This window comes from Sminthopsis crassicaudata, chromosome 2 (genome assembly GCF_048593235.1).
Source record: "Sminthopsis crassicaudata isolate SCR6 chromosome 2, ASM4859323v1, whole genome shotgun sequence".
Taxonomy (NCBI): Eukaryota; Metazoa; Chordata; class Mammalia; order Dasyuromorphia; family Dasyuridae; genus Sminthopsis; species Sminthopsis crassicaudata.
This window is the reverse complement of record NC_133618.1, coordinates 384,163,618-384,186,640: the sequence shown is the minus strand read 5'-3', so window position 1 is coordinate 384,186,640 and position 23,023 is coordinate 384,163,618. Positions and strand designations below refer to the sequence as shown.

General features: G+C 34.8%; 1 protein-coding gene across 8 annotated transcripts in view; it reads right to left on the bottom strand.

Annotated features, from left to right (window-relative positions):
• Positions 1 to 23,023, bottom strand: part of SYNE3 (spectrin repeat containing nuclear envelope family member 3) — a 192,580-nt gene that overhangs the window by 28,229 nt on the left and 141,328 nt on the right. For 7 of the 8 annotated variants that reach the window (XM_074291377.1, XM_074291371.1, XM_074291378.1 and 4 more), the window contains 3 exons: positions 18,416 to 18,577; positions 10,802 to 10,954; positions 9,648 to 9,686 (listed from right to left, as the gene is read on the bottom strand). In XM_074291377.1, coding sequence (XP_074147478.1) covers positions 9,648 to 9,686; positions 10,802 to 10,954; positions 18,416 to 18,577 — 354 coding nt within the window. The remainder of the gene's footprint in view (positions 1 to 9,647; positions 9,687 to 10,801; positions 10,955 to 18,415; positions 18,578 to 23,023) is intronic. The other variant, XM_074291379.1, reaches the window with a different exon arrangement.

The window sequence follows — 23,023 nt, the reverse complement described above, 5'->3', positions numbered from 1 at the left end:
ATATGCCAGGCACTGTGCTAAGTAGTAGGATCCCAATGACAAAAATAAAATAGTACCTGCCTTCAAGGAACTATATTTTACTGGGGAAAAGGAAACATACACACACACACACACACACACACACACACACACACACACACACACACAGAATATATGCAAAATATTTCTAGGTGAAGGGTAGTTCACTAGAACTGGAGACAAAATGTTCACTAGAACTAGAAGGCAAAATGGAAAATTAGGAAATAAATGAAAAATATATTTAAGCACTTAAAAGATTTCAAGCATTTAGGATATAAAGAAAAAGCAAAGCAGTAATGCTCTCAAGAAGCTCATGATCTAATTGGAGGAGGCAATATATGAAAGATTTCTCTGCTCCGAGGCAGATAAAAAGGCCAGGATGTCCTTAGGATAGCGAGGCCCAAAGATGCTTAGGTTACATTAGTGGGTCAGGACAGCCCACAAATCAGAGCACATGGTAAAGCCTAGTGATCCCCACCTCCTCTGAGCTGTAGGAGCAGTCACACAGCCCCATTTAGCTTTGGTGACTTTAGCTGGGGAAGGGGTCTGAGAAGGTAAAGCAAGAGGAGGGATGGGGCTGGTATGGATGGACACAAAGCAGGTCAAGGAAGAGAACTCAAGCCTAGGCAGCTCACCAATCAGAAACATGAGGATTCTGAGTGCATCTCCCTTTGACAGAGTATGTTACTATCTACCTCATTCTTCCCTTCCTCCATTATTCATAATTTGCATTTCATAAGATCACAGATGAAAATACACAGCCCTGGGCTTTGTTCTTGTTTCCTACAAAACTGCCCATATAATACAGGACCCTGAAGTTGTGATACATGACTTGCCAGGTTATCTTGCCTATCTTACTGGCCATTTCAAAGCTAGGCGGGCTACATTCTGTCCATTCTTCTTATCCAACTGAAAACTTGGACTCTTCCCTAGCCCTCCTGGCTCTGGTTGGCAAGCTTATCTTGCCTAGATCCTTCCCTCATCTTTGTCAGCTCCTCTTGTGTGTGTACTTCTCTCAGTCTTTGAGGGCAAGGACTGTCTTTCTTTTTTTCATCCCTAGCACTTGGCACAGAGCTTCCTTAAACAGTTATAATAGATAATATTTATATAGCACTTACTATGTGCCAAGCCCTATGCTAAGTGCTTTACAATGACTGTCTTATTTGATGTTTACAACAACCCTGGGAGATAGGGGCTCCACTTTAAAGGTGGAGAAACTGAAGCAAAAAAGGAGCCAGGATATATCTGAGGCCATATTTGAATTCAGATCTTCATGACTCCAAGCCAGGCCCTCTATATACTGGGCCACCTAGTTTTTATATGTTTAATCGATGCTTTAAAAAAAATTATCCATTCATTATGGACCTTATGTAATGTGATGTCTGTTTCTGAGGATAAATTAATTAATTTGATTCACTCGGAGCCCAACCATGACTTCTAAATATGATAAAATCATGTTTGTGGGTATCTCTCTCCTCTCTCTCTCTCTCTCTCTCTCTCTCTTGGCTTCTACTGATTACACTGCTAAACTTGAGCATTAAATAAATTCTGCTGATATTGCTTATGTAAATAATAAAATTTAATTCACTAACATTATCAAGAGATGGAGGAATTGATAACTAGCTGCTCATTAAAAACACATCAGCTTTTTAATGCATACATACACATGTGTTTATGTATATGCATATGCATATTTAAAATGGCAAGAATGCAGCCTTTGAAGATAGCATCTAATTTGCTGCCATTCAGTAAACATGCATACACAAACCACTCTGTACAAACACAACATAAACTATATACACTGTGCAAATGTAAACCTTATAAACATACACAAACCACCCCATACAAATACAAAGCAAACTATATACACCATGAAAATGTTAATTTTGTGAACATATACAATATAATAGTATGGAAATAGAACATGCCCACCCCATCATTTTCTTTACATTGAATGAGAGCACAAGCCCCTTGGAGGTCTTCCAGGTTGCCTAAACTGGCAAGAGTTTCTTTAATTAGTGTACAATAGTGCAGAACAGCTTTTTACTTTCCTTGCTTTACTTCTACCTCAGCTTGGCTCCAACAGGCAAATAGGGTTAGAGAATTAGGAAATTACAGTTTTCTTTTCAAAATAAAAACTGGGATTCTTGATAAAATGAGGAGGCAGAGCACTATGAAAGTCCCAATTACTGGATTATAGTCTTAGAGCTGTCTCAGAGGCTTATCTGGTCCATTCTCCAATTTTACAGAGGAGGAAGATGAGATACTAGGAGACACAAAGAAGTTAAGTAACTTCCCTAAGATCACACATGTTGTTATACCAAAGGTAAGGTTTGTACCTACATTTTCTGTCTATTGTGCATATTCTTTCTCCTATAGCACTCAGATCTAAAACTTTAAAGATTGTTTAGTTTAACCATATTTTACAGAAGAGGAACCTGAAGACCAGGCAGGTTACTTGATTTGTCCAAGGTCACATAGGTAGGAAGCAGATTTGAGCTTAGGTTGTCTGGCTCCAAATCCATGCTCTTTTCACTGGTGACCAAGAAAAAAAATAAGGGCAGAACAAAAAAAGGGATTATGGTGTAGGAGTTTGGCCTGGACTTTAGCGGGCTGAGCTGTTGGATTAGATGTTCTCTCATATTCCTTACTGATATGATATTCCATGATCACCTTGTAACCCCATGCTTTCATTCACTTTCTTTATCTTGCTTTCTACTCTGTCTTTCCTTCCCCTTCTTGTCTTTGATCTTAGATACTTCTCTATTCTAGCACTAACTATAAAATGAAAAGTTGTGTCAAATTACCATATAATTTCAGACAACTGATCTTTCAGGAGCATCTGAAAGCCACACTACAGGGTAAGTTTGTATTGCTCTTAGGATTTAATGGCATGCCAATGGATATTGACTCCCATGTATATTCATATAATGTTTAAGAGAACTGATCCCTTTGGGTCACGATTAGAAAGAGTACAAGCAGAATTTGACTCTCAAATTAGTAGTACAACCTTAGACAAATTCTTGAACCTATCTAAACTTTATTCATATGTAAAATATGGATAAAAATATCTTATAGAGTTTTTGTGAAGATCAAATGAGATGGCGAATGCACAGCTCTATATAAATGTGAATTGTTATTATTGTTATCAAAGCTTATAGGTTAATTTTAGGATAAAAATTGACTAATGTGAATAATGGAAATGGTGCCTTGGGCATCCCTCTAGATTAAGAGACAGCCTTGAAGTTAGTGTCAAGAAGTCTAGGTTGGAATAGGGATTCACACTATTGCTAACTCTGGAATTCTTAATCCCATCTGTGATGTTAACTTTCTCTCAGTTTAACTCAGTTAACACTTCTCTCAGTTTCCTCATCTGTAAAATGAAGAGCTTAATCTAAATGAACTCTGAGTACTAGCTCTAAATCTATCATTTCTCACTGAGGTTCAGCTCCTTTACCTGTAAAATAGACATAATTGTTTTATTATTCACCACACCATGTAGTAATTTAAGTATAAATGTATGAGTTGGGCATCTCCGTGTAGTTCAGTAACAGTTTTTAAGTATAGAGTGCTCACAAATAACAATTTATGAACTATTTGGAGACTTTTGGAGCACTTGGCCACTTGGCAAGAAAGAATTTTAAAACAATCACCTGAAAAGAAAAGTCAGTATGATCCCAGGGAATTGAGTACATTTCACCAATCAAAGTATGTTCTCAAAATCTTAATCTATGAATGAACAGTATAATAAAGCCTAATCCCCAAATAGATATGAATGTGCTGCAAAAGAGAAGTACCTTTCAAGATTATTCTAATTATAGATTACTTAGCTGAGCTAAGTAGAGATGGAAAGAATCTTTAGATGTCTGAATGAGCACATACATCTCTCAATATGAGAACTGGAAGATATTTGGAATGCCTTCTTGATATCCACACAATATTTAAGTTGGAAAGATCTTTGGAAATCAATTAGTTCACCTTAGATCAGATGTTTATTCTACAGCTTAATTCTTTTTTATAGGTTGTCTCTCCTAATTAGAAGTTAGGCCCCTTAAAAGCAGGAAATCGTTTGCTTTTTTTCTATTGGTATCCCTAGCACTTGGCACATAGTAAACACTTAGTAAATGCTTTTCATTCATTTTCATTCATTCTTTCACCAAAGAAATAAAGTGAATTTCTTAAATTTAAACAGTGAATAATATCATAAATAGAAACAGGTCTGAAACCCAAGTGCCTGGACCACTAGTCCAGTGCTTCTAGAATTATAATATTTAAGAGTTGAAAGGAAACTGAGAAGACCTTTAGTGTTATACTTAATATTACAATATCCCTAACAAGTGGTCAATCTCTGATAAAGACCTCTAATAAAAGGGATCTCATCATCTCTTAAGTTAGACCATTATATTTTTTGTGGTTTTATGTATTAGAAAGTCTTTCTTTTATCAAGCTTAAACTCCATGTCTTTGCAATTTCTTCCTGCTGGTCTTAATACTGTTTTCTGGGGCCAAACAGAATAAATAGAATCCCTGTTCCACATAATAGTCTTTCCAGTAGTTGAAGGTGGCTGTCTTATCTTTCTTAAATCTCTGATTTTAGTGATCACTGCTAAGCATTCACAAACCATCTCTTTAATACCTTTAATATGCATTCTAGAATTTTACCTAGAATTAAAGTTAAGCTCCTTGATTTATTGCTTTTCAACAGCACTCTCTCTGTTTTTTTTTTTTTTTTTTTTTTTTTTTTAATTGGGACACTTCTTGGTTCCTATGACTTCACTTTTATTTGCTGTAATCTTTAATGGATTACTTACAATAATTAAGAACTATCTTTCATCTCTTTCAGGATTCTAGGAATTCATGGATTCCTGTCTCAAGTTTAATCAATATGTAGACTTTTTTTCCCTTAGTTCTGGAGAGAAAAAAAAAAATATTCTTTAGAAAAATGCCAACCTTGTCTTCACTGAACTAAGAAAAAAACAAACAAAATCGGATACAAAAAAAGCAAATAAATGGGCTAGTTTACAGAATACAGTTTTGCAGATCAAAACAACCCTAGAAGAGATTGATTGACCTACATAGGAAGCCTGGTTCCTCTCTACCATTCTGCCTGAGTTAAGAGTTTGAAAAGCCTTTGTGACCATAATAACACAAATCTCAGCAGGTAATGTATAAAATACTAAATGTTTGGAGAAAGAAGCTGAGACAAGGAGTTAGCATCATGGCTAACAATAAAAGGTATCTGTTCAAAGATTTTTATAGCAATTTTTATAATTGCTGCAGCTTGCCTCCTGATATAGCCCTGACTTCACAGGCCTAAATTTCTGCTCTTTCAACTTGGTTCTTACTTCTCTTAGACTTTGGTGTGCTGAAAAAACCATAGCACCAACCTGGCCTGTTTGGATTCTAATTTAGATTTCATTCTTCCTCTTCAGGAAGGGACTATTTCTCCCTATGCTCTAGTGTTTACCCTAATACTGGCACAATATTAGGGAAAGAAAAATTCTTATTCTTCTTTTCAACCCTTATGGGAAATAGTTGCCCCTTCCAGATCTATAGTTAGGGGTCTACTTTTATTATATTTATTTATTTATTCATTCATTCATTCATTAATTTATATAATTATATAATATAATATAAATATATTATTTATTTATTATATTCATTTGCAATATAATTGGGGTTAAGTGAGTTGCCTAGTGGCTATATATAATATATAATATATCATATATCATATATCATATATCATATATAATATATAATATATAATATATAATATATATAGCCACTAAGTATTAAGTGTCTAAGAATGAATTTGAATTCAGATCCTCTTTACTCCAGGGCCAATGCTTTATTTACTGAGCTAGCTAGATTTCATTTATATAGCACTTTCATCATAATACTCATGTGAAGTATAAGTATTATTGTTCCCATCTTATAGATGAGGAAATTGAGATTTAGAGAGGTAAAATAAGTTGACCCAAGTAACAAAATTAGTGGTTTCATGGGGGTGAGAACCAAGAATAACTTGAAGTTCAATGCTTTTTTTTTCTTTTTTATAAGCAGCCTCTTAACTCCCTCTTGTGGCCATGAGGAATAAATTTGTTTTAAAATTGTTTAAAGGGTAAATCATTAGAATAACAGTATACATTTGGCCCACCTTCTAGGCACTTCTATGAATTTATATTATAATAAAAAAGTCATGAATAATTAGGCGTATGCCTAATGACTTTGCTTCTCTTTCTAAAGAGTATAGGGATCAGTTTCCTACAATCTCCTTATCTGTGAGAATGAATGAGTGAAAAATCTGAGCTTGGGATAAGCATTCAGAGTGAGATCTAGAAAAATTCCCCTTCTCCCCCAAATCTACTAGGTACATTCTTTTCCCTTTGAAGATGTGTGATCATTTTAACTAGAGGAATGAGAATATAAGACAAGATGGAACCCAAGAGGCAGATTCAGCTACTCTGGGAATAACTAAATCAATGTAGGAAGCTTCATTGTTTAAAAATTTTCTTTTAAATTTAATATCAAATATAAATATAAAAATTAAACTTGTAATAATTCAAATTTAAGGGAATTAATTTCAATATATAAAATGTCAACTTTTCAATTACGATCTCTGAGTCTACATTATTTTCCTTTTCATTAATTTTTCCTTTTATATGTTCATATTGAATATTTTCCCTTTCTAATCTTAATAATATCTTTGCAGATATCTTTATATTTCTTATTCTTACTGATTTTAAAGCTCCATATAAATGTTGTATATTATTAGCTTAAATGCATTATAGTATTTTATGACAGAACTATACCAGAATTTATTGGAACTTTTAATACTACTGTTATTAGCAGTGTGGTTTAATAGATAGAGAGCCAGTCTTGGAGTAAAGACCCAGATTCAAGCTCAAACTCTTGTCACATATTGGCTGGGTGATTCTGGGCAAGTGAGTTATTGAAGCTCTCAGTGGCCCCAGGAAACTAAGACTAAAAATTGCAGAACAGTTGCTGGTCTGCATTGGTAGGGAGTATTTCTTCCCTGGAAATTCTACAAATCAACAAACTCAAAGGTCCTGACAAAAAAGAAAATTAAACAAAACAAAACTCTATTATTGAGCATCTGAGTTGTTTCCAACATTTGCTATTATAAAAATTGCTATAAAAATCTTTGAACAGATAGCTTTTATTGTTTCAATTTGAAAGATGTATTTTTAGTATATTAAAATAAAATTTTCTGCAAAGGACATATTGACAACAATTGAATTTATTGTGTCTATGGAGATGATTATTTATATAAATCACAGCTACTCTCTAAAAAGATGCCAACAATTTGCAATTCCTTCATGATTCATGAATGATTCAATAAATCTATTTCCCTTTAATTCTGCCAACAATGTCATTGCTTTGAATTATTTTTTCCAATTTGATAAGTGTGAGGTTTTTTTATTATTTATTGTTACTTGGTTATATATCATACATAATATACATAATATAATATTATACATTACATTGAAATATTTATATTACTATTTATTATTTATTACTCTTATTTATATTTTACATCTTTGTAAGTCAGTAAGCACTTTTACACATGATTAATCACAATTTGTATTTCCCCCTTTTAAAAATAGTCTCTTTATAGCATTTTTATTTATCTACTACAAACTAACAATTGCCTTTGTAAATTTTCAGTATTTTCATAAACGTTTTAGATGTCAAGTTTTTATCTGTAATAGGGACCATAAATATTTTCCCAATATATTCTTTTGTTTTCATGATTTTTTTTGTTGTATGGAAACTTTTATTTTAATGTATTAAAGCATGTATTAAAACATAATGCATATGTTATCCCTAATAATTCATTCTACTTATTTAATAGAAAAAGTCAGTTCCCCTTTACAATCTAGACAAATATATTATTCCATCTCTTCTATTTTCTTTATACTTATTTTCCATTGTTTAAGTTTTTTGCCCAGCAGAATTCATTGGAGTATATGGTGTAAGTCAAAATTCATTTCCTGCCAAGTTGCTAACTAATTCTCCCAATATATTTATCAAGTAACAAATGCTATTCCTCAGACTTTCTTATCTATAATTTATTGTATTTATTATCTATAGCTTTATTAAATACTAATTTTCTGAATGTATTTGATAGTATTTCAATTCCCTTCCTGATTTCTATCACACTGGTGTACATATAAATTTGATAACCATTTTGAAATATGCATTAGTCTTAGCAAAACTACCTCCTCATCTCTTTTTTCCCCCCATGTACTCCTTGAGATTTTTACTCATTTGTTTATCCATATCAACTTCATTGTGCTTTTATGCAGGTTTATAAAGAAACCAGAGAACTCATTTCTATGCAATACTTACTGAAAACCATTTAAACCTAATGGACATAGAAAAGAAAAATTGAAATGGACCTTGGAATCATAGGACCGTAAAATGTCAGACCTAGTTTTAGTTTCATAAACTATTGGAACTGAAGAGGACTAGAGGGATCAGATTAGTAAACTGAAGACAAAACAAAGGAATTACTTGCTCAAAAGCTTGAAAATAATGATGGTCAGGACCAGGAATAAAATCTGTTTACAAACTCCTATTTTGGACGGTTCTTTCTCTAGTTTCAAGCTATCTATGTAAAGGGACAAGGTCTCAACTATGTTTTTTTTTATGATAGAGTATTAACATTAAAAAGAGAAATCAATTGGTGAATGACTAAACAACAGACAAAATAGTAGAGAGACTGATTGCCAGGCCTAGAGCTAAGAAGACTTGAATTCAAGTCCAGCCTCTGATACGTTTTAGTTATATAATTCTGAACTTAGCTTCTGTTTGCTTCTGTTTCCTCAGCTATAAAATGGGGATAATAATCGTACCTATCTCCTACAGTAGTTGTGAGGATGAAATAAGGTAATATTTGTAAAGCAATTAGCACATAGTAGGCATGTAAAAATGTTAAGTTATTATTATAGCATTGCTGCCAGATGAATGTAATGGAATAATACTGTGGTCTAGAGATCAATGAATGTAAAGAATACAGACAAGCAAAGAAAGACCTTTAATAATTGGTTCAAAGTGAAGTAAATAGAATTAGGAAGCAATATCCTGTATATAAAGATAACAATAATATAAAAATCAAAAAAGCACAAAACTGAATGCCATTTATTTATAGTAATTAAACTTGAGATGAGAAAATGCATATTCTTCTCCATTTTTACAAAAGTGTGCAACTATGGGTATAAAACATTGCATACACACCCAGAACTGGTTGATGTGCTAGTCTTCCTGACCTGCTTTTTTCTCTCTCTATCTTTCCCATATTTTATTACTGGGATGGTTTTCTTGGAGGAGCAAGGGATAGTTATATTTAGAAAGGAATGTAAAAACAAAACATATTAATAAAAACATTTAAACTCTTAATTGGAGACCATATTGAAATCCCATGTGTGCAAAGCTCCTACCAACATATCCTTATGGATTCGTTTTTATAATACAGCTCAAAAAGGGCTTTTAAAAGAACCTTCAAAAAAATCAAGGGAAAAAAAAAAAACACATTTTAGAGCAGATGTTCCACATGGAACCATTACAGGCAGTATTATTGAAGTGAGTAGCAGGAAAGTACCATACCTTTCTGAATCCCATTGGCTTCCCAAGAGGACTGTGAGCCTGTGGGTTTTTTAAGGGAGGGGGAGGATAGAAAAGGAGGACGGGAAGGGAGGAAGGAGGCAGTAAAGGGAGGTGGGGAAAGAAGAAAAAGAAAAGTAAGTAAATTCAAAATCCCAACAGAGCCTACAATGGAATATTCATTTTGCTGGGAGAATGTTTCCTTAAAAATTCTGGTCATCTGGACAGCCTGAGCTAGCAGGTAATTTGATTTAATGAGCTTTTTAACACACATCAGGAGCACAACCCCGGTGGGTCTTGTTTCCTAATAACTTAAATCCAAGGCACAGTTGCCTCATGCATAGCTTTGACTCTCCTGACACCTCGTGGCCAAACTTACTAAACTCTAGGCAAAGAATAAGCTAAGATAAAGTCAGATTGTAAACTATTGAACTTCAAGATCCTTCAATATCATGTAGTCCAATCTCTAATTTTACATATCAAGAAAGTGATTTAATTTAATTTACACATTTAGTAAGTGGCCAACCAAGCCTAGAACTCGGATTTCCTTATTTTTACCTAATATTCTTTCTGCTGAACTAATTCAACAAATACTTGTTGAACAGGGCCCTGTAAGAGAAACATAGAGGGAGTGGTTGTTTTCAAAGAGTTTACAATTATGAAGAGAAAATATTTGTACATGTACAAAGAATAAACAACACAAGAAAAATTTATGCTAAGTATCAAATGAGATGTATGGGCAGCTAGAGGTTTCAGTGGACCAGGAGTTAGGAGACCTGAATTCAAATTTGACCTCAAACTTTTAATAGTTGTATGACACTGGAAAATCACTTAACCTCTGTTTTGCCTTAATCCACTGGAGGAGGAAATGGCAAATCATTCCAATATCTTTGCCAAGAAAACTCCATGGGCAGCATTGGTATTTAAAAATCCATGAGGTCACAAAGAACAACAATCAAATGAGACATGCAATTGAACATGTATTTGGAATTTAGGAAAAAGATACTTTGAGTCAGACTAACTAAGGAGGACTTAATTCAAAGTGTGGCTTTCTCAGCTTACCTTACTGAAAAACAATGAATGTAGAGGATATGACTTTATCTACCTAAAAGTGCTTTTTCTTGGAGGCCATAATACATTTATTCTTTGATACCTACCTTTAGCAAACTCCTGGAGTCTTTGAGTTTGGATTTGTAGAGCATCCAACGGTAGCGGAGATCCTCCAAGTTTTCAGAAGTCCCATTCTTTGGTCGGAGATAAAGAAGATTTTCAAAAAGATGCTGACCTTCTGGAAGCCTATCTTGTAGCTCCTAGGTAAAAAATAAGGTCAGCTACATATAGGATGCAATCAGTACAATGACAATTCAGTCTATAGCCCTAAAACTCACTTAATGAAACTAGACAACTTAGCCCTATTCCTAGTTATTTAGAAAGAGAAAATCTTAATTAAAAACATTTATTCAAAAACCACAATCCTATATGATCCACAATGATTTTTAATTCATTTAAATAAGTGTTTTATTATTGTCGTTACCATTCTTACTATAAGGGACAATTTAAGGGGGTAGAATTGCTAGTCCTGGAGGCAAGAATACTCAGGTTTCTGAGTTTAAAATTGGCTTCAGACATTTAACTTGCTGTGTGACCCTGGGCAACCCACTTAACTCTATAAAGATTCTGAGTATCACCTCAGAAAAAAGAATAAATGCTTGTATTATATAGAGAGTTGGAAGTGACCTCTGATCAGAGGTCATCTGGTCCAATTCTACAGATAAAGTTTGAGTCAAAGAAATGAAGTGATTTAATTAAGGTCAGAGAGTTAATAATAATTAGGGCAGGGAATTAAAAGCCAGTCTTAATTCTTGGTTTTTCCTTTAAAAAAAAAAAGATTCATATGATGCAGGGGAAAGGGCACAAGACTTACTTAGATTCAAGGGAAATGGACTGATAATCCCAGTTCTAATCACTAACTACTAATATGATTGCTTTGAAGTTCAGTTTCTTCATCTGCAAAATAGGAATAATTACATTTGTATTACCTCACAGAATTGTCATAAGAAAATCACTTTGCAAACCTTAATGTATTCCATAAATGTGAGTTCAAAGTAATTCAATTAGTTATTTAGCATGTCATTTACAAAGCATTAATTTAGATATCTCTTAGACACTGAACCTTTATGTGTCAAAATGGAGTTATCTTTTGCCTTCAAGAAATTTATATTCTATTGAGGGACATAGCATCTATATAAGCAGATACAATGTAATTTAAGGATTAATTGGAGGGATGAAGGAAGGCCTCATTCAGGATGTAGCAGCATTTTAATAAATATTCAGAAAGGTAAATATAAAGGGAGAAATGCAATATAGGCATGAAATAGAATGGCTTTGTGTAAGCAATTCATTAATCAATCAAGAATTTGTTAAATACTGTGTACCAAATATTGTGCTAAAATAGAAATACATGGAGTGAAACAATCCCTAATCTCTAGGAATTCGTAATTGGAGAGAAAAACAAAACAATATACAAATAGATACATATATGCACATACATAATAAGTGTTACAATAGTTTTCAAAGAAGATAAGTGTGTGCTAGTAAATATTTAACAACTAGCTCCGTGGGGAAAATGTGTACAAGACATTAATCTGTGTTATTAAATCTAGATTATCATCAAAACAATAAACCAAACCCTGATTTATAGTCTGCCACTCCAAATTGTAAGTGCTCATACTGAACATTTAAATAGTCAGTTCTCCAGAGCTAGTATGAGTGTGCTCTAAGATAACCCTGTGAAGAGTTAGCATTAAAATGGGCTTCAGATATTCCCCTTTCCTCTCCTCCAGTGCAAAGGCCCAGGGATAAGAGATGGAGGACCACGTAAGGACAGAGAGAATGCCATTTAGAATGGATTGCAAAGTATGTGGTGGTGGTGGTGGTGATGGGATGTGTGAGAGAAGTAATAAACAATGAAACTGGAAAGATAGGTTAGAACTAGGTTATGAAGGGCTTTAAAAGGTAGTTCAGCTCATAATTTATCCCAATAGGGAACCACTGGATTTTATTAAGGAGAGGAATGCTACGGTGGGGCCTGGACTGATGGAAAATTAGTTTGGCAGCTGCGTGAGGGATGGACTGCTTGGAGTGTGGAGAGATTTGAGGCAGGGAGAATGATTAGGAGGCAAAAATCTAGTCTAGACCATAGCGATGAAGAGCTGAAGTGAGGTGTTGACTGTGTGAGAGAGGGAATGGTTGGATGGGTGAGATGTTGCAGAGGTAGATATAGCAATTTTAGCCCACTAATTTAATTTGTGGGGTGAGAAAAACATATACAAGTTCAGGGTTTTCAAAGAAAGGCAGAAGTACCAGACCCCAGGTGCTGTCCAGGCCTGATGGTCAGATCCAACCTGAGCTGACCAGACAAGGTCGGGGGAGCTGGGCTCTAAGGGTTCACTACAGCCACTGTGCCTTTCCGCTTCTTATCGGAGGGAGTGAAGGGAGAACATCCGCAGGCATGTTGACCTGTTATTGTTATTGCTGGGATAAAATGTTTAATAAAAATAAGTGCTGTTCACGCCCCCAGGAATAGTCTGAGAAAGGGCTTATCAGAGCCACAGGTCAGACCCCCATCCCTTGTGGACCTCAGCCCCACTTATAGGCCCACCCTCTGCGGAGTTCCTAACCTAGCAGGGGTTCCGGAGTCTCGCTCTAACATCTTAGGTGTTTGTTCATTTTCAAGGTAGGGAGGGGCTGACCGAGTCCAGATTCCCAAGCCCCGCAATATGGGTCACCCTTCTTCCCCGCCCAAGATTCTGCCAGGTGGAGATCACCGAGTAGAATAACTTTGAAATGACGTCTAGACCTGCATAAGACCACAGCTGGAAGCAGAGGCCACGTGGCCCAGAGTCAGGAAGAGTCCTTATTGCAGTGGGGGAAAGAAAAGGAAGGGAGAAGTATTTAAATGGGGACTTTACCCTCACTGTACAGTAAACAAGCCTGGAGGAGGAGGAGCCTGGTCCGGAAGAGTCCCTGCAGTTCCCTCTCTTCCTCCCCCTTTCCCCCCCTCCCGCCCCATCCTGTTCAGGAGCCTGAAGTTGCTCTTGGACTCAAGCCCTGCTCTCTCCAGCCCTGGATGTAGCGAACCCTAGTCGCTTGATCCGCTTTCAGTTAGTGACATTAAGCATTCAGAGTTCAATGCATCTTCAATAAAAATATGTAAAAATCAAAGCATATTAAATTAAAGTACTGTGGTTCCTCTGCCCGTGGTTCTTGCTCCTCCCAAGAGTCAAGTCTGGGACTTGGGGGCGGGGAGAGAGTGGAGGAGGAGTGAGGAGTCAAGGATTACATGGGGTTAAAAACCGGGAACATATGGGGAGCAATGGCATCCTTGACAAAAATAGGGAAATTTGGAAGAAGAGTGAGTTTCAGTGGAAAGATAATGAGTTCTTTTGAATTTGAGATGTTTCCAGGATGTCCAGTTTTAAATGTTCAATAGGCAGTTGGTGATGCAGGAACAAAGCTCAGGGGAGACATTAAGCTTAGATGGATCAGGCTTTGCGTCATCTCTGTAACGGTGATAATTAAGGGGAGGGAGGCAGAGAAGGAAAGTGGAGCAGAAAGAGAGGAGGAAAAAAGGAGGGAGGGAGAAAGAGACAAACAAACAGGTCCAGGACAAAGTTTTAGTTGGGGGGCATGACAGGGATGATGAATTGTCAAAGGAGATTAGAAAAATAGGCAGACAAGGGAATCCAGAGAGAAGAGTATTTGGGCAAAATCTTGTAGACCAACCAAAAATCAGATAAGACAATAAAAAGATCATTGGTAACTTTGGAAAGAGAAATTTCAGTTGAGTGTTGAAGCTTTATAGTAAAACGTTGAGGAATGAGAGCACAAGTAGAGAAGTATAGACAGTATTTTTAAAAAGTTTATCTTAGAAATGAGGTATTGAATTATACTTTGAAGGGATGGTAAGGTTTTTAAAGATAGAAAGATTTGGGCAAGTTTCCATTGCAGTAGGGAAGAAACCAGTTAGTTGGTCAGTCAATAAACATTTATTAAGTATCTACCATGTGCTATGATACTCTGTGCTAAATACTGGACATACAAAAAATAATAAAAGACAGTCCCCTATCCTGAGGAAATCACAATCTAAGGAAGGAGATAGCATGCAAATCATTGTACAAACAAACTAATACAGGATAAAAAAGAAAAAAAAAACAGAGGGAGAGCACTAGAATTAAGAGAGATTGGAAAAGACTTTTTGTAGATGGTGGGATTTTAACTGGGATTTGAAGGAAGTCAGGGAAACAAGTAAAGAAGTAAAGAAGAGGAAGGAAAGCATTGTAGGCAAGAAGAACAGTCTTTGAAACAGGATGGAATGTCTTATTTGAGACATTTAAGGAACAGCAAGATAACAGTGAGTATGCTAGGTGTATAAGGTATAAGAAGCCTGGAAAGGTATATGGGGAAATTAAGTCACTAAGGAAGAGCTAAGTGGTAAAGTGGACAGAGTGGAAGACCTGAGTTTAAATCCTGACTTAGAAACTTCATAACTCTGTGACCTGGGGCAAACCATTTAACCTCTGTTTGCTACTGGAGAAATGGTAAACCATTCCAGTATCTTTACCAACAAAACCCCATGAAATGAACTCCACAGAGTCATGAAGAGTTGGACACAATTGAAATGACTGAACCACAATAGGTTGTTAAAAGTTTTGAAAACTAAACAGGATTTTATATTTTATTCTGGAGGTCATAGGGAGCTAATGAAATTTAGGGGGAGTGGGGCTGTTTGACATGGTCAGACTTGTGCTTTAGGAAAATCACTTGAATAGCTCAGAAAAAGAACATTGATAAGTATATCAATCCACAATATATTACAATAGTCTAGGCATGAGAAGTCCTATACCAGAGTTGGGGAAAGAACCAGAGGACAGATTTGGATATTGAGTTTAAGATGTCAATGGGACATCCAAATTGAGATGTTTAATAGGAAGTTGGAATTAAGACAAAGTCAGCAGAGAGTTTAGAGTAAATAAGGAGATTTGAGAATCATCAGCATAGAGATAAGTGAATTTATAGAATCTGATGAGAACACCAAAGGAAACAGTATATAGAGAGGATAGGGCCCTAGAAGATATCCACTTCAGTTTTTAGATGAAAATCTAAAAAATAAGACTGATAAGGAGAAATCAAACAGGCAGAAGTAGAGTTCTGAAAATTTAAACACCGTGTCAAGGAGAAAAGATTGAAAGTGCCAAAGGCTACAGAGAGGCCAAAAAGGATGAGAATTAAAAAGAGACTATTGGCGATTAAGAGATCACTGGTAACTTTAGAGAGAGCTAATTTCAGTTGAATAATGAAAATTAAGAGAATTAAGAAGGAAGAGAGAAGAGTAAGTAGAGGCAGACATCTAGTATAGATGCCCCTCTCAACTACTTTGTAGGAAGATAATGAAGATTAGAGGAAGGGAAATGACTGAACAAGCAATATAGTGGAGAAGAAAGGAGGCATATAGGACAAGGAGACATGTAGAAGCATTGGCTTTGGAAAGGAGAATTACTGGGGAAAGGAATAGTGACAAGGGACAATGTTAAGAGGGTTTAGCTCAAGGGAAACAAAGAAAAAACCTCAATTTTCTCATTTTAACCAATGGTCTCATCAAAGGCAAAAAGGTTTAGGAATGATGAGGCATAGGAAGAGATGGAATAATAAGACATGTTATGGGCAAATGAAAAAATGTCAGAATTTTTGAATAGGGAAATAGAGTGCTTTTGGGTAATGGTGAGATTTGGGAAATGGTGAAAAATGGTTGACTTTGCTAATCCCTACATGTGTTTGAAGCATTGTGACGGAGTAGGTCATGGATTTAGGAGACTGAAGAAGTGAGAGGTTAGGGAATTTGAGGGAGTATCAATATAGATTTTGAAGTCTCTAAATATAAAGTCAAGAGTTGGGGAGAATAGGAACTGAACTCTTTGCTGAACTCTTTGAAAAAGGAAGGAAAATCACTTGTAGTCAGTATAAAAAAGTACTATGATTTGAATATGTTGGAAAACTTAAAGATCAAAGAAAGAAGTATTGCTGAGTGATAACAGCAAAGAAAGAGTCTGAAAGTGGCAGTGGAGATAAAGTAATATTTTAAGTTTCTCCTGTAGGACTATTGTATTGGGTGGGGAGAAGAGTAAAGGAATAAACACTGATTAAGCACCTGTTTTTTTTACCAGCCACTGTGCTAAGTGCTTTACAAATACTATAACATTTAGATCAATAATAATGCTCACCATTTAAGAGCAACAGCCGAGAGCATAGAATCTCAGCCATGTTGCCTGATCCTCTGGGTTGGCTGCTTGACTATAGGGTGGACAGAACTATAGTCAAGTTTCCTAAATCTGGCAAAAGGTGCTGGACAGAGTCTAGGCCTAGGACTACCCCTCTTACTGCACTGGGCCTTTTGGTTATTGTGCATTGCCAAGAAATCAAAGATCAAGTAAGTATTGGAATTCAGTGGTCCCAATTTGACCTTAGAATTCAAATCCAAAGCTTTCAGTCACCATTTTTCCTTTAAGCACATTAAGAAAATAAAACTTATCAAGTTCAATGACATTCTGATATTACTAAGATGAAATAACTTCTTAATGTGTTTTTCAATGAAACCATATAACTTTATATTATTTATGTACAATGAGTGATTATTATTGTGTGTTTGGTCTTTTCATGTTTGGTCATTTCATTCACATCCGATTCTTTGTGTCTCCATTGGGGTTTTCTTAACAAAGACACTGCAGTGGTTTACCATTTCCTTCTCCATTAATTTTACAGATGAGGAAACTGAGGCATACAAGGTTAAGTGACTTGCCCAGGGTCACAACTGGTAAGTGTTTTAAGTCAAAATTGAACTCAGAAATGTGTCTTCCTGATTCCAACTTCCCACACTCTGCACCACCTAGGTGCCCTAATTATTATTGAGAAAAATTGTTCTCAATATACTTGATTGAGTTCAGATAGAAACAGTCCTGGAACAAGTCATCATTTTTTTAATTGTTCCTTTAATAATAATTTCATTATTCCTTTAACATACAGATTATGTCATAGGTAATAAGTAGTTATAGACAAATAAAGGACTTAGGATATAAATTTAGATAAGATGTATCTTTTATTGTTGCTTTTAACTCTAAATTTTAGAGTTCAGATTAAGATACTTGGATAGAAAGGACTGGAATATTAAGTGAGCAAAAAAAAAGCATAACCTCATGTCTCTTTTTCCAAGTCAAACTGTACTTCTTAAAATGATAACAGTAAAAAAGAGGCAGCATGATATAGTGAAAACAATACTGATTTCCAGATTCAAAATGTCAGCGTTCTGGTTTTGGCACTGCCCTCTAATTAACTTTGAAAGTCACTTAGTTTCTCTAGATTTTTCACATATGGCAAATGAGTGAATTGTACTCCATGATCTCTAAGACCTTTCCCTACTGGATCATTCTGTAATTCTAAGATTTGACCCAAGTCATTGTTCTATGATTTTAAGGGTCATTTAAAAGATTTTATCATTGTATCAAAAATATAAAAATTACAATATCTGTTATACCCTTTTTGCAGCCCAGAGTTGTTTTGTTGATTAACTGAGATAATGAGAGTTAAATGCTACATAAACCATAAAGAAATATATATTTTTTCACAAATTATTTAAAATAATGATGAACATAATTACTTATAATTATTAATAATACCATAATAATTTTAGAGGGAAAGGTATTTACTTAGAAACATACCTTCAGTTTGCCTTTTCTTATTTCAGAATCCTTAGCAGTGGAATTTTTCATGGCAATTATGTTTACCAACTTGGTATTTTCCACCTGCAACCAATGTTCAAAATCTTTCAGAAATTTGGAGAAATCATCATTACTTTCTTCTTCTTCTTTGGATAGACTTCCCTACATAACAAGGAGAAAGAATGAGAGATGAAAATCAATTATTGTTAACTGGTCATCCTTGTTCCATCTTAGAAAGAAGAATGAATGGGGAAAGGAAAACTCAGAATGAAAAGTCATTTGAGTCATGTACATAGAAGGAAGGGTGTTGAATTTCTTTTTAGCTTATTCACTTTTTTTCCCCACAGTTATTTGGAATTTCTTATCAACAGGACAGAGAGAATAGTGATTATTTTTATTTGTGATTTTGATTTTTAAATGAAATCATGGATTTAGAGATGGCAAAAAGTTTTTTAAATTAAAATGATTCCTATTTCAATCAAAATTTCCAATCTCTCAAAATAGTCTAGATTACCAGAATAGTTGCCTCAAGAAGAAATCAACCCCAGTTGAAATGGAAAGTTTTAAAAGACAAAACTCTAAAAACACTAATAAATCCAATAAGGAGAAAGGGGAAAACCTGTATGTACAAAGAGATTGATGTGGATATTCAGGAAAATCAATGATCAATTTAGGATTTTAAAAAGACCTGTAAAAGATGGAATCAAGGGCTGGCAATGCAAGAATAAATATAAAGCATGCCATATTTCTATAAGAATAATGTGTTATTGTTGAGTTGTTTAGTCATATCCGACTGTTTGTAAGCCCATGTCAATACTGTCAATGGGGTTTTCTTGGCAAAGATATAGAGGTAGTTTGCCATTTCCTTCTCCAATATGAGAAAATGTAGGGAACACTAATACTTAGAATGAACTGAGGTGGGAAAGAATGCCAAGGATAATCAAGAATTTTTTTTTTGGGGGGAAAAAAGGACCAAATTGCAAAAAGAAGACAAATTGGTCAATAGGAAGTTGAAACCCAAGATTGATAAATATTAGGTCCCATGATGGACCACATAAAAGGTCCCTCAGAACTTTGAAATATGATTGCTGAACTTTTTTTCAGGGAATCTATGAAAAATCATAGGATCTGGGGTTAGGAGAAGAAAGTGGACTCTGCAAAGTATAAGCCAATAATCTAGACTTTAATTTCTGAGAAAATTCTACAGCAAAATAATAGCTAATAAACATTTAGAAAGAAGTGCTCAGAGAACCTGTTTGATCTCATCAAGACCACAACATGCCAGATTAACTTTTTTTGATAGGTTTATAACGCTGGCAAATCAGGAGTTGACTATAGTTATAATTTATTTTTCTTTAGCAAAGAATCTGACAAAGTCTCTCATGTAAGACTTGTAGATGTGATAAGAAGTTATGGATTAAATGAATTGGCAGTTAGATTCAGAACTGTTTGAATGAGTAGACCTGAAAATTACTTTAACTTGATTTAGGGAGAGGTTATTACCAGAGTAATTTAGGATTAGTGCCTTATACTATTTGATGATTTTATTAATGAAATTAATAAAGGCATATATGGCATACATACTCAATTTGCAGATGAAACAAACTGAAGTGTGAAATGAAAGCACATTGGATGGTAGATTCAGAAACTAAAATCATATCTCAAGAGACTAGGATGATGGACCAAGCCTAATAATGTATTATTTGATAGAGATAAATGTAAAATCTTACAATTGGGTTTAATACCTCTATCCCCAATTTTGTTAAGTTCAAGACTGGGAAGATCTGACACAGTTTATCTTTAAAAAAACAAAACTTGAATTGTATTGCAGGTTTAACGTAAATTAATAGGGAAGCATAATAGTCCTTCTAATTCTACATTAGGAGAGGTAGAGTTTTCAGAAGAGGGAAGGAGGATAGTTCCAGGTATGCTGTTCTGATCAGACCACATTAAGAGGACTGGATTCAGTTCTGGAAACTATCTTTCTTTTCTTTTAAAAATTTTTTAGTAAAGCTTTTTATTTTTCAAAACATATGCATGGATAATTCTGCAACATTAGCCCTTGTAAAACCTTGTGTTCCAGTTTTCCTCTCCTCCTACCCTCCTCCCTTAGATGACAAGTAGTCCAATATATGTTAAGCATGGTAGAAATGTGTTAAATCCAATATATGCACATATGTTTATGCAATTATCTTGCTGTAAAAGAACAATCAAATCAAACCAGAAAAAAATTATGAAGAAAATAAAATGCAAGCAAACAACAGCAAAAGGAATGAGAATGCTGTGTTGTGAACCATACTCAGTTCCCACAATCCTCTCTTTGGGTGTACATGGCTCTTTTGATTACAAGACCATTGGAACTGGTCTGAATCATCTCATTATTGAAGAAAGTTACGTCCATCAGAATTAATCATCATATAATATTGCTGTTGCTGTGTACAATGGTTCCGCTCATTGGAAACTGTATTTCAAAAACAATACTGATAAATTGAAGAGCATCCACAGGAGGGCAGCAAAGATAGTGAAATTTTAAGGTTATGCCATTTAAAGATTGGTTGCAACAAGTAGAGATATTCAATTCAACAAACATATATTAAGCATCTCCTATATTTGAGGCACCATGTTAACCCCTCACTGCAAGTAATTTAATTATTTTAGAATGATACACTAGGTTTATTTAAAAACATTTTAAAGTATTTATTAAATAATTTCAGGGGTAAAAATTCTCTGCCCCTCAAGAGGAAGTAGAATAATGAAATGTTTTATTCATGTAAGTGGTGGAAGCAGAGCTATACTGTTAAAAAAAAAAAAAGCTATGGATTCTACAAAGAAGAGATAAGCAGACATAGGTGATCACTAATGCAACTGTCTAGAGATAAAAAAGAATATCATGTACCAAGAATAGCTAGCAAGTCAGTTTGACTGAAGCATAGAACCATGAAAGGGAGTAACAGGAAATAAGACTGAAAAAGTCAGTAGAAAGCAGATTATGGAGGGCTTCAAATGTCAACCAAAAGAGTTTCTATTTTTATCTTAGAAACAAGAGTGAGATATTAAAGGTATTTGGAGAGAAGATGATAACATGATCAAATCTGTGTTTCGGAAATACTCTGGAAATTGTGTAGAGCGTGGATTGGAAATTGGAGAGACTGGAGGCAATGAGATACCTAGTATCTAGGGGCAGATACTATGTGAGCAGATGGAGGTAGGGGAGAGAGGAGATATAAGAAGTGTTGTAGAGACGAAATCATCAAAACTTGTCAACTGATTATACATTGGAGGTGGACAGAGAAATGTCAAGGATAACATTGGGAAGATTAAAATTGATCTTGTATCCTATTTACCATCAATTGACATTGTCTTGTGACTGCTGTTGTCCTGCTTTTTGTGACTGCTTAATTCATAGTCCTCTGTTTCTGAATTTGATTCAGAATTCAACTAGTCTAAAATGGGTTAAATTTAAAAATCCAACTTTCCTGCATATCATTGATATATTTTTGCCTCAAAGAATTCAGCTGATCTTGGGAGATACATATGAACACAAAGGAGTCACGTTTAATAAGTCACGTTTAATATCTTTATATCACCAAGTATTCCTTTAAGGATAGCTGGTTTGCTCTTCAAAAACTCTGGGTGCTCTCTAGTACCTGCATTCAAACAATGAGCATTTTGTCTCAGGAGAGAAGGGAGGTCTCATTTCTACCCCCTATTAACAAATTTCCACAAATCATATTATTCCCTGTGCCTTGGCTCTATAACCACCATGCTGCCCTCAATCTCACTATATCATCTATACGATTTATTTCTTTGTTCTATATTCCCCAAAATGTATAAAAGGGCAGTAGTATCTGTCAGCTTAGGGTCTTTGGTATAAATGGAGGCAGTCCATTTATTGGACTTTTATTGATCCATTTATTGACAGATAGCACATCTCTGTGAATAAATGTTATCTTCCTTGTTAAATTTCACCTATGATAACAACAAAACATCAGGATAGTAATGTCATCCAACAGAAATGGGGAAATTTGAAGAAAGAATGAATTTTAGGGAAAAACATTAGTTTTGTTTAAATATTTGGAGTTTGAACAGAAAAAGTCTGAGTTGAAATGTCCACGAGTAAATATATAGCAAGCAGTAATATGGGACTGGTATTCAGAAAAGACATTAGAAACAGATATTAGGAAAGATCTGGAAATAATTTGTATACAAATAACTGAATTAATGAGAGTTGATGACAGCTCTTGAAGATCATTTTATAAAATGAAAAGGAATAATCTATTTTATGTCTTCTTCACAAAGTTATAGTCAAGATCAGATGAAATGATGGATGTTAAAGGGCCATGAAAACTAAGGGATTATATGTGTAGGCTATTGAGTATAAGTTATTAACATTCTTTTCTTTTGCCTTTTATCATTCTACCTTCCTAATTATCTTCCCTGCCTTCATTGTGATAGAAAGTAGTTCCTCGCTTTACCAGGGCTAATTATAGCAAGTTGTATTGAATGGACCCAAGATCATTTTAATTTGATGTAGGGCCCGCCCAGGATGTATGAGTCAACTCTGAATTTCATTTTTCAAAAAACTAGACTCAAGGACCCTGCATGGTT